General features: G+C 36.6%; 1 protein-coding gene across 6 annotated transcripts in view; it reads right to left on the bottom strand.

Moving 5' to 3' along the window:
- NFIA (nuclear factor I A) overlaps positions 1-16,424 on the bottom strand; it is a 586,444-nt gene that overhangs the window by 350,491 nt on the left and 219,529 nt on the right. For all 6 annotated transcript variants that reach the window (XM_034653513.1, XM_034653519.1, XM_034653517.1 and 3 more), the window contains exon 2: positions 11,459-11,990. In XM_034653513.1, coding sequence (XP_034509404.1) covers positions 11,459-11,990 — 532 coding nt within the window. The remainder of the gene's footprint in view (positions 1-11,458; positions 11,991-16,424) is intronic.

Here is a 16,424-nt window from a genome sequence, read left to right as displayed (position 1 = left end):
CCTCTCCTCTAAATTAATTAATTAATTAGTTAATTAATTTTTAAAAATCTTAATTTCTGAAGATATTTCATCTGAGATGGCATCGACTCATCTCATGGTGTTTTCTTCAGTTTGTATCATTGGCACTCCACATGGTGCCTAACAGGTAGTAAGCACTCGAAATATGTTTGCTGAACCCAGTTGCCAGTGACATGGTGGGATCTGTCAACAAAGGCAACCAAGGTAGATTTTTTGTGCCAACACCAACCAAAGAGCATCCAAAGAGCATCCACCTTGATGTACATGACAACAGCGGGCTAGAACTGCCTCCGCTTTACACAAGAGCTTCAGAGCTCTGGGGAGGCAGGCACTCAGTGCCTTCACCTTGTAAAAATGAAGGTTTCCTCTCAGTTTCCTTCAATGTTTGAAACTCTGACATCTCTTAACAAACCAGAGAAAGCTCTAGCTGCTCACTACTTTTTAAACTCCAGAGAAACCCATGGCTTTCAGCACTGTTAATGCACTTCCAGCAAACACCTTTTACCCCTGTCCATAAATTCAGGGGCAGAGCTCAGAGAGCCCAATATCTTGGGGAATACCTTGGAGATAAAAAGCCCTAACCGCTAACAAACCATCCTACTGCGGACATGTGACACACATGTCCTCTCTGCCTCTTCACCTGCACAAAGGCAATTATAAAAGCTCCCCTACCCAAGTTTAAGGTTTGTATGAAGAGCTAATAAAATAATATATACAAAAAGCCAATTTAAATATTATAAAGGTTAACCACACCAAGTCTGGGTTCTGATGGATCTGGCTTTAATCCTGGCTTTGCCACTTACTACTGGCAAGACCCTGAGTGAGTTCCTAACACGCTCTGAGCCTGTTTCCTGAATAACAGGAGTAGCCCACAACAAAAGTCGTCTACCATCTCTGCTCACCCCCACCACCCAACATGAAAAATTCTCCAAAACTTGGAGAAGTCCAAAAGGAAAACAAAATAGAAACAAAGAAACCCACATAAAACCAGAGAAACCCATATACACAATTTAGGAAAACCAACAAAGCCAATCCCTAAGAAATGGCACCCAGAGATGTAAACTCCCTGAAGTACCCAAAATATTTATAGAGTCTATCACGAAATGCTCTAGTACAAAGCAAAATACACTGTTACAGCTGCCTTGTCTTCACTTTCAAACAAGATGATGGGTAATAGAGGGCCAAAAATGTGTATCTCTAAATGTGAATCTATGTTCTCTCCAATCTATCTGTGTCCATCCAATTCTGCTGTCTCACGACAGGGCTTCACTTACTCAGCACTGCCCCCACCCCCAGAACCTCTAGGGTTCAACTGCAAATAAAGTGAAAAGCTATGCATAATCAGTCTTTATATAGCAAAATTGAAAATGTCTCTCTTTGAAGAATTACAAAGCTTTCTGTCTGAAACCTCTGACCTTTCTAGAGAAATCAGAGTCACTATGGTTTAAAAATGTAGGTGGTAAAAGTACAAAGGATTACATTTATCCATTTTGCATGTTTGCCATCTTTTCTGAGATGAGGAGCAAATATCTTCAGAACAATTAGTTCTTCAACCCTAACATTTCAGACTGTAATATCCTCATTCTCCAAAGAGCTGTATACATCCTGGTCGCAATGAGATGGCACTTTTCTGTTAAATGTTACGGAAAATCTAAAGTACATGAATTTTGGAACCTTTTTTAAAAATAAGACTTTTGTCCATACAGAGAATAGACCAAGAAAATAATAAAAACTCATTTGAATCTTATTAAATACCACTGTAATTCTTGATTGGATGGGGAGGAGGAGGGACTTCCAAAAGTACATTTAAAAGAAAAAAGAATTCTTAATAAAAGTCCTTGTCACATATTAAGAGGCCATACAATAAAAGTATTGCAATGACTATCTTTCCCTGACAGGAACATACAACAATAGTTATGCTGTTGAACAGCATCAAATTACAAAGACTTCATTCTCAGAAGTTACTTGAAACTACTCTCCAAAAGAGAACCTCTACCATTTAAAAGAAGGGGAGGAAAAGCCGACTCAATGAATCAATTAGAGACTTTAGTAACCTAGTAATTTTTTCTATAATAAGAATCCATGCAAAAATCTTGTTATGGTCATACTGACCAGCTTTTGCCAAATTCTTTTCCAGAATCCTTGCTTTATCTTAAACGTCTGTAACCCACTCATCTTTAACTTTCAATTGCTTAATGCTAAAAATATTCTCAGGTATACACTGTTTTCCATCAACAACAATTTAGTGTCTAATATTATTTATGAATTGTATTCAGCATAAAAGATATTTATGATTTTCACCACTGATTTGCCTTTACGTCTGAGCCTATAGAGCTCTGTTTAATAGTATGAGACAAAGGTTTCCACGCAGATACAGAGTATCTTAATTACTCATTCTATAGTGAGCTCTTTAAGCATCTCCATTCCTCACTCATTTGGAATGTTTAAAAATGCCACGAAGAAGGGCTTGATGTCATCTTAACACTGAAATCCATCTGTCTATGGCCCTCTTTTGACTTTACTCCTTCTGCAGCCAAATTTTTCACAAAAGTTGATGAGAATTTGTCAACCTAAGGACTTGTAATGTCAGCTCCTTTGAAAGGCAATGGAATATTTGAAAGTGACAATGATGGGATCCTGCATGTAGAATATTCACTTTATGTAGGAGTTTAAAATTAAATAATCATTTTAAGATTAAAATACACAGAGTTCTAAATGCTTCCAATAGAGGAAGAGGCAGGCACATAACAGAAGAGGTAGTTCTGAGTTTCCCATAGTAAGTGGTATGCCCCTAATTTTTAAAATTAAATTATAATTGATATTGTAGCAACACAGTTCCTATTATCCACTGACAAATACCTTTCCATAGCAAAAATTACCATTCAGAGCAAGCTATATAACTCACCACAGATACATCTTCCCCAACAGCATGAACATGTTGCTTTATCCAATCATGGGCTGGCAAAATTACAAACGGAAATAAAATCACCCAAACCATAGCAACAAAGACAACAGCCTGATAATGGCAGATGCTAAACAGGCATACATAGAAATTTTTAAATAGTGTTCATTTTTTAAAACATGTTTTATTGTTACTTTTCTTGCATGTCACATTTTTAACCTATAGAGCATTACAAAAATATCCATTAAAATACGTTTATGAGTATATATGCTCTGGAAATTATTTATAGCAGGAAACTCATAGGTTATTGGGACCACCATAAATAGGCATCAGAAACATCAAAAGGTATGCTGTATGGAACAATGGGTGTGAGGTTGTTTTTTTTTTATTCCAATCCTCTTATTTCCAGTTTACACTTTTATTTACATACTTCAGTTTTCTCTTGCTGGCATAATTAATATGCCACAACTTTTAGATTTATGGGCATTTCTAAAAAAGAAACTTAAAAAGAAATCTACATTTCTATTTTATTCAATGTAAGTTCAGTTCAGCAGCTTATTTTTTAAATAAACCCTAGAAGACTTAATATACTAAATATAGTATAAATTATATTTACTGGTCTTTTTTTTTTTTTCTATTTACAATTATAAAATTCACATTGAATGAGGCTTTGGATTTTTGCCCTGAAGTCATTAAGAACTAATCTTGCCTAGGGGCGCCTGGGTGGCACAGTGGTTAAGCGTCTGCCTTCGGCTCAGGGTGGGATCCAGGCGTTATGGGATCGAGCCCCACATCAGGCTCCTCCGCTATGAGCCTGCTTCTTCCTCTCCCACTTTGTGTTCCCTCTCTCGCTGGCTGTCTCTATCTCTGTCGAATAAATAAATAAAATCTTAAAAAAAAAAAAAAGAACGAATCTTGCCTAAACTTAAAGAAATGAAAATAAGGGCATTAAACAAATCCATCAATAAATCAGTCATTTAAGGAGATTAAGATGAACCTTGTTTTTATTTTCAATTTTCTCCTTTCTCTCTTAAATTAAAAAAACAATTTTAAACTAATAAGACTCAATTTTTATTTTCTTTTAAATAATTGTACACTAGGCCATAATCAAAGGATCTTTTTGGAGTAAAGCAAATTTTAAAATTTTCAATCTAATCCTTAAGGGAAGTTCGAAATATACCTCCTGTACACATAAGAAAACATGGACAAAAATTTAACTAGTAAGATATTACATGCACTTCTGATTTTTAAACTAATGCTGGCTTTAATTCTCAGTGGCTTCCCAAAGCATCTAGAACCAATTCATCTGTCTTACAAACAGGAAAAAACATTTCTTAAACCTGTGTAATAATGCTTCTATTCACCAAACTTCAACATTCTAAGAACAAGACAGAACAAGTTACTCCAGATTTTTGACCCCAACCCTGACAAAAGCATTAGAACATTTTCTCCCTCTCCTAACCAAGTATGGCCTCGTCCCATGCCTAGGAACTGGACTCCACAGTAAAATATCTCCACGGGAAGGGTCAGGATTTTGACTTTTTTTCTTTCCCCCTGATTCAGTGTAGGTGTGTGAAGCCATTTGAATAACATCCAACCCCCCAGACAACAGGACACAGAGAAGGATACAGAATGGATCTAAACCGCATGGTCAAGAGCACTGGGTTTGGAATCAGAAGGCCTGGCTTTAATCTACTCTGCAACCACTCACTTGGACATGCTGAGACTTTATTTTTACCTGTACAAATGGAGAGTGCATTACTTATTTGCAATACTACTGTGAATTAAAAAAAAGAGAGAGAGAAAGAAAGAGCAAAAAAAGAGAGAGAGAGAGAAGCCTACAATGTATGGCAAAACTTAGTATAATGGTTGATGCAAAATAGACAACTTAATAAAAGTTATCTGCCTTCCTGCCTTCCTGTCTTCCATTCGTCTCCCTTTCTCTACTTTCAATTGATCTAGGTCCAAAATATTTACCACGAGGAAAGCATGCAAAAGCCATGAAGAGAAGTAAGTATAAAGGTCTCAAAGAACATTAAAGTTATTCCCCTTCAATCTCTAGCTATTATGATCATCTGATCACGTCTGCATTTGGGATTAGTAATACCTTACACAGGAAAGAAGACCCACACTCGCCAAAACACATAACAAAATAAAAAGAACTTCTTTCTCCCCATTTTATCTTATTTGGTTTCTTTGACAAACAGAAGAGCAAACGCATCCTCTCTACGGAGTTGCCACAATTTGTCGTTTGTGGACTTATTTCTTTGCCTCGTAAGCCATGTTTATTTAACTAGAATATTAATAGGAGGGCTAATTCTGTTAGATAAAATGTACTTTTACACTGTGAAATGATCATAACAAAACACTTGAAAGCACTGTTTTCTAATATTTTGGGGGGAAACCTTGGGTAAAAGTCATTTCTGTGTTAGGAGCAACTGGAGAATTCTGGTAAGTTCACAGGGATGCTAAAGTTTGGATCAATAATTTGTATCTTACAGTTGCCTAAGCAAGAGCCAAAATTTTGATGACACTGTAAGTTATCACCTTAAAGAGCAAAATGGTAACAACAGCAAACATCTCAATAGTCCCTTTTCCAAGTTTATGTATGCCACAGCCTCCCTTACTGGCTGGACCCTTAGACAATAAAAAAAAATTTTGCAAAACTTTGCTTTTCTAAAAATTTGAATAGAAACTCCAAAAGCCCCCAAATAGTCTCTTAGTCTGAAACAAAGTATGCAAAAAATGTGGGGAGATGGATTATAAAATTCTCCACTTGATATCCTGTTGCTCAGGATCCTTTTACAGTCATTACTTAAACCAAAACACTTTTGAGAGCATCTCCATTTGCGATTAAATTCACGGTTTTATGTTTCTCTTAACAAAGCATGCCAGTTCATTCATTCTCTTCCTCCTCTACCTGACTTCTTCCTTCCCCTTACCCCTCACCTCCCAAGGATTTACAGTTTATAATGTATTTAAAAACAAGATCTAACCTCTAAATAACGACGGGGAAGTGATTGCTGGAATAGTAATAAACCGGTGTTCTGCACATTCAGTGAATTCAATCTGTATTTCATGTTTTTCTTCTATTCCAACCTCAAAATTGCTTTCAATAATCTATATTAACATTTGTGAGCAATTAGAATTGTTGCTGCTTCTGTGCAAGTTTTAAAAAATTGACAGGCCATTGTACACCCTCTGGAAGCAGCTTGAGGCCTTAACCAAGTGAAACACCCAGTCCTACTGTGTACAGCAGTGACCACAACAAAGGCTGTGGTTTCTCCCACACTAGCCCTAAATAGGTTTAAATTAATGCTATTCATCACTGGGTGGAAAAGAAGACAAGGCAAATCTAAGCCAGCAGCACTGGGAAATTTCTTACCAACACGCAAAACTCTTAGCCATAAATGAGCTGACCTCCGTTCATAAGTTTACTCCAGAACAACCCCTCCTCCCTATTCCTATACCCTCTCTGCCTTTGAATTTCCATCTTTTTCACTACATTCTAGATAAAGGATATTGTTACTACATTCTAGATAAAGGATATTGTTACTACCCTCAAGTTACGCCAAAAACAGGCAAGGATATAAAAGCCATATTTATCCCAAGTTTGTTGACTGTTAGTGCTATTTCCTTTGAATAATTAAAAGATAAATAAAAAGATAAATGAAATTTTTTAGAACTGTGCATACCCCAATGATTTAGAATTGATCAGACAGCCACAAAATCTACCTTGAGTTCAGTCTAAGGTTGGAGTAAGAATTTGAGATAGGGTGGCACTTACACTTTTAATTTTAAACATCACTGTACGTTAGTCTTGCGCCTTCTTTTTCTACATACAGCTTATTATTATAAACCACAGGAACTAACTGCATAACTGTCTACTAGGGAGTTTATTAAGGTGCTGAAAAAGTTTAATTACGTAATGTATAGCCCTAAACTTGAGCATAAATACGCATACACATGTACGCCTGCTAACAAAATATATTGAACACATTTTAGATATGCAATACTGCCATAAACTAACATGGTAAGTTACCCCAATATTAAGAAATTACCATAACTCATTCAGCATAAAATTATAAACTATAACAATTTAACATTTTCATTTAAAATTTTTTACAGTAATTATTCTATATGCACTGACAACCTTACGCACATAGTTATGCTGTATTTAAAGCACCAGCTTTTTTAAAAAAGAAATCATTTGCACTGCTCTCAGCAGCCCTGTGTGTGCAGCCTGAATGTGCACACACATGCACACGAAGCACACACACGCTCATACACAGACACTCCTAATCTTACACCTGCTCTGAAGCAGTAGGAAGTGAATTCTCAATCTGTCAACATGACCATCTGGTCTATCTGCATATCACGGCTTTCTCTATTACTATATGAAGGAATGGCAATCACGACACCAAAATAAAACTAAAATGCACCTGAATGGGAGTATCTCTCTCTTTGTTGAAACGGAAGAATATGTGGCAGATCAGAGCAAAACTGGCAGAATGGAAGTAATTTAAAACGAGCATCCACAACAGCATAATTAAATGAACAATATGGTACCTGTAATGTGGTAATCAGTAATACTGGCCGTACAGGTTACCGGAACAGGTACCAGACTTCCAAAACACCGCACACAGTTCTTTCAGGGAGTGACAGGACCGTGACTATTCCTGGTCCAAGCAAAACTAAGTAAAGGGAGTAACAGGGGTACATGGAAGCAACCAGTAGCTACTGTACTAAAATATTACTGCGCAAAAACAGTCACGTTCCACCTTACAACTAACACTCCTCGTGCTACCATTAGGGCAAATTCAATTCACTCTGCCACTAGGCTAATTAACAAGGACAGGCATCACCTGACAAATTTTGGTCATTTATTAGTCTTTCAAAGCAAATTTTAAGGCCCCTAAAAAACTTCCAATCTTAGATAATTCCTCATCTGCAAAAAGTGAAGATGCTCGCAGCGATTTAGCTTTTCTTTGGGGCCTAAGGCCGCTGGAAAATTAGCAAAGGCTTTACTTAGTTGATTTAAATATAATTCTATTTATGTAATTTTACTTTTTAAATGTCTCCACGGCTGCCTCTGCGTTTCATTCCACCTCACAGCAGGTAATAACTATCAAAACTAAATTGTGACTCTGTCATTCTGTGGTGTAGATACAGCCACTTACCTCTGCCCAAGAGATGAGTCCTTAAGAAGTCTAACCTCTTAAAGAAATATAACTACACTGAGAATCTTTCTAGAATCTGATTACATTACCAGAAGTTATACAGACACAGTTTAAAAAAAAAAAAAAAAAAAACTCTCCCGAAAGTTCTCGGTTGAGTGCCTACTAATGAACAAAGGTTAACTTTATCTAAAAGGTCAAATGCCTGGTGGCTAAGGTTATGACCTTAACAACTTAAATTGTGACCTTGCCACGTGCCGGGTATATTGTAGATTCTGATACAGATCATCTGGTAAAGACTGGTCATAAATTAGCTTTACTGTTACACGCCCACAAAGAAAACCATTTGCCACAATTCCATAATATCTTCAAGTTGTCATACGATACCTATGAAAGGACTCAGATAAAGAGCAAATTAAGGGCATAAAATGGTTTTACTCTTTTGTACTTTAAACGAGATGAAATTCTCAGCCTTATGGAATCACTCCAATTTCATTACACTTGTTACTGTGTATCAGGCACAAAATTCACACCGTTCTAATGCCACTGGATTTAGAGGGGAAAAAAATCAGAATGTAGTTTAGGTACTGTATTTTAGCATCTCAATAAGTCTTAGAATAAACCACCTGCGCTTTTAAAAAATGACTGATTCTGCACTAGTTTCCAGTATTTACATGTGTGTCCCAAGATTTCAACCTCCTACCAAAGAAAAGGCCGAGACATGAAGCAATAATTATTGTACACATTTTTAGAAGGGAAAAAAAAAATCTCATTTGGCGAGCTATTTAGAGGGGAAAAAATGGCATTTTGGAAGAAAAAAAAATACAACACTGTAAGGGGGAAAAAAAACCCACTATAGGTGAAAAGGCCACAATGGTTTTGGCATGTTTCTTGAAAACGTTTCAGAGTCTCTGCCTCCTGCCAATACTGGCAAGTTCTCAAAACTTTTAAGGAGGTAAAAACATTGTTTAGTGTTTACAAATCTTCAGTATTATAACAGATGCTTGTCAAATCAGTTGTATGTAAGTTGACCGATCCACCTCATATTTGTATTGGCAACTAGCTTCCCTTCCACAAATAACAGGTCTCTAAATCTCTTAAATCAAATTTGAAATATTTTCAGACAAAAGGCCCTTAATATTTTCTTTTGCAATCGTCCTGTTGCGTGCACAGAGCAGCAGCCATTACTGAGATCCGTGAAAGCCAATGGCCTAACACTTGGCTGCCAGTCAGGCCTACCAAGGGATTCTGGGATACATCAGGAAAACCAAACCGAAAGGTAGTCTGATCCATGCTGCTGTCAATAAATCTTTCATAAGCAATAAGGATGCTAACTCTCCAAAGCAACCTTCTACCTGTCATTTTACCAACAGAATCCTTCAGGTCCTGAAACCACCAGCAACCGTGTTAGCTCAAGCATTTGGAACAACAGCACAGTAACAAACGGTCAACGACGAAAGAGAATACACGTGATGGCATTAGCTCGGAAGGCTGCAGCTCTTTAAATCGAAGGGAAACATTTATGCCTAAAACTCAGAACGGGTGCTGCTCACACGGAAAAAAAACGAAAGCGGTATTCCGTTTCCAGGTACCTTGTAAAGAAGCACATACCAAGATGTGTACCACCTGTTGGCACCCACATTTTCTCTATTGGTCCAATTAGAGCATTTGTTAGAATTGATAAATTATTCACTTTTCTAAATACTAAAAAGATTAAACACAAGATCTTAACGAGTCCCTCCTGAAAGCACTGATAACATCCATCCTTTTTTTTTTTTTGCACCTTGCCTTTCCCTATCAGAACCTCCACTTACATAGGCAAATAAATTTTTTAAAAATTTAACTCTGCTTTTTCAGTAGAGAAAACAAAGTAACAACAGGGTGAAAAGGGGACTAAGAAAGGGATACTTGTTCCTGTCTAGAGGTCATTTGAGAGGTGTTGCCTTTTCATTGCACTGCGCAGAACAGGCTAAATCAACAGGCACTCCTTACAATTAAGTATACATTCTCCAAAACCCAAATATTTGAAACACTTACAGATCACATCCTCTAAAATACTCATCTATCCCCTGCCAACAGAATGCAAATGATAATGTGACATGCTTGCAAAGCTAACTTCTCCAGTTTCTTATGTAAGGACAGATGGATAACAAAAGTTCTCTTTCTAAAACATATATTGAGAAAAATAAGAGAATAGGCTATCAGCTGACTTCTTTTAAAAAAAAAAAAAGCCCACATTCTTAGAATTAAAAACATTTTGCAAAACAGTACAGTGTTGATTTTACAGGTAACACCTTTCTCCTTTGTGAAAAAATACATAAATATATGAACCCCAAAACAGCTACTGGTAGGATTCCACAACCTTCTTTCTTCCATCTGGCTCAAGTAACTGCCATGAAGGTAAAATCTAGCAAGGCCAATATGTACATATAGAAAGTCAACAAGTTACACAAGACCTGAGCTTTCCCATAACACAATGAACCTTTTGTCTAAAACAAGGCAAAAGAAACAAAGTAAAAATGCATTCTTTTAGTCAGTGCTCAATAGTTTTAGCCTGAATGCTACTCTGAATGCTATAATATACACAGGTAAAACATGCCTCGAAAACAGCCTTGAAACAATAATGAATCTTATCACCAATCAAAGCAACTCACTAAATCAATGATCAATATCGATTTCTCGGTGCATTCATGCACCACACAGGCTGGTTACTTTTAAGATTAACCTTACCATTAATTACTTAAAGAGTTGGTTTGTTTCTCGCTTAGCTATCTTAGACAACATGACAAATTCCTAAATACAAAGCTACTATGTTGGCGTATTCATGTGATTCTTTTTCCTCCATAAATGATCAGCAATTTGATAGTACTCTTACCACCTCTTCTTAATTAACAGGGGGTTTGAGAGGCCCCAGTAGGTTAAAAACACTCCCAGAAGAGAAGCAACTAAAAATACTGCCTCACCACCAAACTCCATGCTTTTTAAACGAGATCACTTGCCATTTACAATATCCCCTTTATTCCAGCGGTTTTGAGGCTTCTCTCACCCATCATCAAAAACTGTGATTTAAATATATCACAGCACTACCAACACCTCTGATAACACTCCTTGCCAAAAGAAGTGAACTTGGTGAGAGTCCTCTCAAAGCTATGCTTTTCCATCCGAATGAAGGTGTGCCCTCGGATACAGGAGGGTGGGGGGGGCTTCTGGCTGTTCTGACTCTGGTCTACCTTTGAAAGCACACTGTCTCTCTGCACTCTGACCTGCAACTTAGAGGGTTTGGGAATGGCCCAGCATATACGGAGGTCATCAGAAAAGAAACACGCGAGAAAGTGGAACGACTTCTCACCATTGCACTTACCTGCTGCATGCACAAAGTATGCCAAATATAAATCGAGTTCCTTAACAGAAACCCCTATGTGATGGGGCTGCACACAGAGCCCTGGATTCGAGCACTGTGGGGACTTTACAAGGCGCTCGCCATCAGTACTTTCAAGCGGAATACCTTTAAATAAAATCACCATAACAAGGTCCAACCTCCAGACTTTATCTGCCTGGCGAAGGCAGTCAATTCTTCGCATCTTGCCTTTCTGGTCTGGGTTGGAAAGAACACAACATGGAGGCTTTTTCCCCGTAACTGTAAGAACAAAATCCTCTCGGTACTCAGGTCGGATATCTTTCCGTAACTTGGCCAGAAGTCGAGATGCCCACTTCTGCTTGACCTCTGGTTTTTCACTTAGCAACTCATCCTTCACGGCTCTCTCTTCTTCTTTTGACATACGCTTTTCATGTTTTTTGAAGTATTTTCGTTTTCGGGCCTGCAGGTTGAACCATGTGTAGGCGAAGGCTCGGACGTGGGGCAGAAGTGCTTCAATGAAAGGATGAAATTCATCCTAGAGAAACGAATGACAACAAAAATGTAACTATAGTGAAAACAAAAGGAAACAACTTTTCTTCAGATGGTCGTTTAAAAAAAAAACAACAAAAAACAACGCCGCTTATTTCACTTGAAAGTTGACTCGAGCTTTACAGTACCAAAATTACACAGAGGATGCCTATGGGAAGTCTGAGGGGAAAAAAAGAACACTGTCAGTATCATGTCTCACAATCTCAAAGGAGAAAATGCCTTAAAATTTAAAAATGTGTTACTATGTTCACCAAAGTGCACCGGGGTCTACTGCCGAGCTTAGGTCCCAAGTCCTTTAGATAGTAAGTGAAATTTATTGAAATGCTTATAACAATACATAATCTTAACCCTATTTCAAGAAAGGCATATCTAATTTTGCTCCAGCCTTGACCTCACTACTTGTAGTACACCCAGGGCTCGGCCGCCAGATTGGCAAATCCTAAACATTTAGATGCCAGTCAATGTTTATGGAAGTCTAGGAGCAAAAAAATCATCTCCACGATCAATGAAAACAAAGACTTTCCCTCTAAAAATATTGCATGGAGACGCTAATCTGTTTCTCAGGCATTTTGGTAACATCTTAATTCCTTCTTAAGGATTACAGTTGCACATAATTTTTTTAGTCAAAAACTTAGAAAAATCTGGCATATGCAAAAGATGAATCTGATATTCTTCAGGCTGAAATAAAAGATCTATTTCCAAGACATACTTGCTGATACTATGGGAATGAAACAAAAAGAAAAAAAAAAGGAGGAAAAAAACAAAGAAAAGCATACATGCCAGATAGTAAATAGAATGCGTCATTGTGACAACAGGGTTGCAACTAAATACAGTTAATTTTGTGAAATGCCTTCAGTAATAATCATCCCTAAAAAAGAGAATCTTTATTTAATTTTTGAAATTAATATTTCAGGCTTTTCCTCACAGGGAAATAGAGAACCTGGTATATTTAATGTTTACGAGACTCCAGGAAAACCCTCATGGTTGCCTCTTAAGATTCAAATAATTTGAAAATAAAATTCAATTTAAAATATTTGAATTTTTCTTACTGTCTTACGAAAATGTTTGATTCTTTTACTTGATATTTTCTTAAGAAATACAAATATAAAATGAAAGAAAAATTAAACAGTAACCTCCACAAAGCTTTCTGAGGACATCTAACTTTTGATTAACCAACCCACACTAATCTTACATAACTTCTCTCTGCCGCGCAAACCCCCAAAAGATAAATTATTTACTTTCAAATAAATGAGGATAACAAAACCAAAAAGATATTTGATGGCTTTTTTTAAAAGGGTGTAAGACAGACAAATATTATAAAATGCATTCTTTTTCGGTTTGTAATAGCCACCTAAATATATACTTTGCAGGCACAAGTAAATGTAATGTCCAAAATATTATTACTATAAAAAATTATTGAATTTTCAAATGCTCAAATGTAAACTGAGTGGTTAAAATTGGAAAAATATTTTATCAAGTCTATTAAAATATTATAAATTATCATTTAACACTACATATGACTATGTTTTAAAGTACATGTTAATGTAATACATAATAAATCACTTCAATAATGGACATTTATCTTTTTCCTCTCTGAACAAATTTTAGGCTTTGCATTTCAAATTCAGCTTTGAAAACTGCTCTTTTTCACTAAAAATCCAAAAGAGAAGTCAGCTTTTATAACATGTGTGCATTCTTCAAGTGGAGAGGGAACAGGAAAAAATACAAGAATTATATTATTCTTTACCATAAACATTTTAAATTTCTGATGTTTAAGAATCTTTCGTATCGCCATACTTTAAAAGAGAGAAATGGTGGTGGGGAGGGGGGTTTTTTCAAGTCACAGTTTATCTAATAAGGTATACGCCAAACCGCAGAGCATTTAAACATTACTAAATTCTGAGCTCATCCTTGAAATGCTCTAAAATACATAAAATTGGGGTCTGAAACAGTCCTTCACATTGACTGATCTTATATACACAGGACATGCTAGGGACCAAGGCTCTGTGGTATTATGTTAAGAACTCCTGGAGTATATCTTAACTACAAAGTGAGCTTTCACCAAAAGGAAGATTTCATTTTAAAATCTCAGGCCCAAAAATTTTATAAAGCAAAGAACCACTAAGTTCCAAACAATCCACATTTATGTTAAAATGCTATTTTACTCAAAAGCTCCGTTAATAAGAATAAAGAATTTTTTAAAAGCATTCTAGTATGGCATTTAAGTGTTTGAAGAGATTCCTAGTATGCTTCTCACAGAACTGCGAACTGCGTTCATTCGTGTTCAAGAGGGTTTTGTTTACCTGCCAACCAAATGCCTATATATCTCATCATAAAAACCCTCAAATGAAGCCAACTATGTCAACTAATCATTAAGAATAATCCAAGTCCCCAATTTTGCATCAAAAGTATTTACAACTTATTACTCCCCAAAGGTTTCAAGAATGTGCCAATAAAAGTGCACAATATTTTGTATAACTTTACTCACGTGTACTATTAAAGAACTAGTCATCTTTCTCAACTCACAATTAGAAATATTCCAGATCATCAAAAGTAAGGAATATCATTAATTTGTAGGAAATGTCGAGGCCCAGCATAAATTAATTTTTAAAAAAAATAGTATGCCCTTATAAATCATGTTGCTGCACATATTGCCCTAAGCTGTAATATTTCAAAATATTCAGGAGATAATAAAGAATATTTTACATGTGTACTCAGTGAGAAAGTTATAGGCCACCAATGAAAACAAACCTAAAAACCTGTTTCAAAAGCGTTATGACTTTGAATCAGCATCTTAAATGTTGATCTGTTTGTAAGTAAGCCAAGTTTAAGAACCACTGAACGCTGATATTGCTGGAACTACTTTTAAAGCTTCGCCTATAAACTTCTACTGGGTTATCTTCTATGGCCAGGTAGATGATTTGGTTATGATACACCCATATGGATGAAAAGAAGACGACTGGCATTTTCTTGAAAAGTTTTAAAAATTGCACACACGTAGATGGAGTTTATTCTTTCATTTGGAGTATTTCTATCACTGTGCTTACTGGACTTTCTTTAATTACCAATAATGACCTAAGTTTTCCTTTCTAAAACTGGCTCTAAAGCTTTATAAGTATTCCAGCAATTTAAATAAAAATTGTAAATCCATTTTTAAAAGAAGAACTCAAAATATATGGCTCTCATTCACTATTTAGTGTACAATTTCTTCACAAACTGTTACACTAAGTGTTTCTTTTACTGGTGCTTCCAGAAGAAGGCCTAGTGAGTGTATCAATCACATTGCCAAATATGTTTAAAAAAAAAAAACAACTTTCTTAATGTGATAATAGCTCGTGAGCCAAGAGAATCCAGCTTTGTCAAGTACCTGACTATGCCCTGGGCCTGTATGGACACACATGTATCCTCATATATGAACCAACCCAAAATATAAATTTATCTTTTGGGAGCTCACTTGAGAAGCCGCTCATGTGTCTGCTAAGGTCATGCCCCATTACTGCAGCACCCTAGTATTGTCTACAAGTTCTCTGTGCTGCAAACTTTTGCCAGCAAGAACTTCAGCCTTTGAATCTCAGCATTTCCACTGTAGTCATAACTCATTCAAATTCTCTTACACTTTGCATCTTATCCATATGCAATTGTGAACCTTGCCAGAAGTGGTTGGAAAAGTTTCATTCCATACTTCCACAAGTTACTAAAATAGGCACTTTGGAAGTTTGTTAGGGAAAAATAAGAAACTTTTACAATAACTAAAAGCAACTGCTATCCATTACTAATGCTAGGCCTAAATCCCAAACAGACCATTTCAACATAAAAGATGCATTTAAGAGTCTTCTGAGATCAAATAGCCAGTATTATTCCTGTTAGATATTGCAATAAGAAAGGCTGTCATGTGAGAAATAAATCCAGAATCTAGAGAGGAAAGAAAAAAATTATTGATACTTTTTAACCTCCCATAAAGTATTCTGGTTAAACCGTTATCTCCTGCTAAATGAAAGCAATAAGTGGTAGCAGATTTTTTAAGGGAGTGGTAAATAAACATTTTATATGAAGCATACAACTTCATGTAGGTGATTAATGGTCAGATTGCAATGTACCAAAACAGTATGAAAGCTCACACTTTTTTTCAAAAATTTTTTTAGCGCAAAATCACTTTGACTTCATGCCTTTTAGTCAAAGAAAATAAATAATATATTCGAAAGGGATCAGATTTGGAGCCGTGAAGTAGCAATATTTTGCCTAGGGGTGGTGCAGACAAGAGAGGGATGGAAAGGGAGGGCATGGGAAGGAGGGACGGGGGGCGAGAGAGACCCACGCTCCGAGTAGAGTCGGAGGGGAAAAGTTGCCCCAGTCCTGCGCGCGGAGCTGCCCGAGTCGCGCGGCGGCGGTGGCGGGAGGCGGCGGTGGCGGGAGGCGGCGG

The sequence above is a fragment of the Ailuropoda melanoleuca genome, chromosome 2 (genome assembly GCF_002007445.2).
Source record: "Ailuropoda melanoleuca isolate Jingjing chromosome 2, ASM200744v2, whole genome shotgun sequence".
NCBI lineage: Eukaryota > Metazoa > Chordata > Mammalia > Carnivora > Ursidae > Ailuropoda > Ailuropoda melanoleuca.
This window is presented reverse-complemented; position numbering and strand designations above follow the sequence as displayed.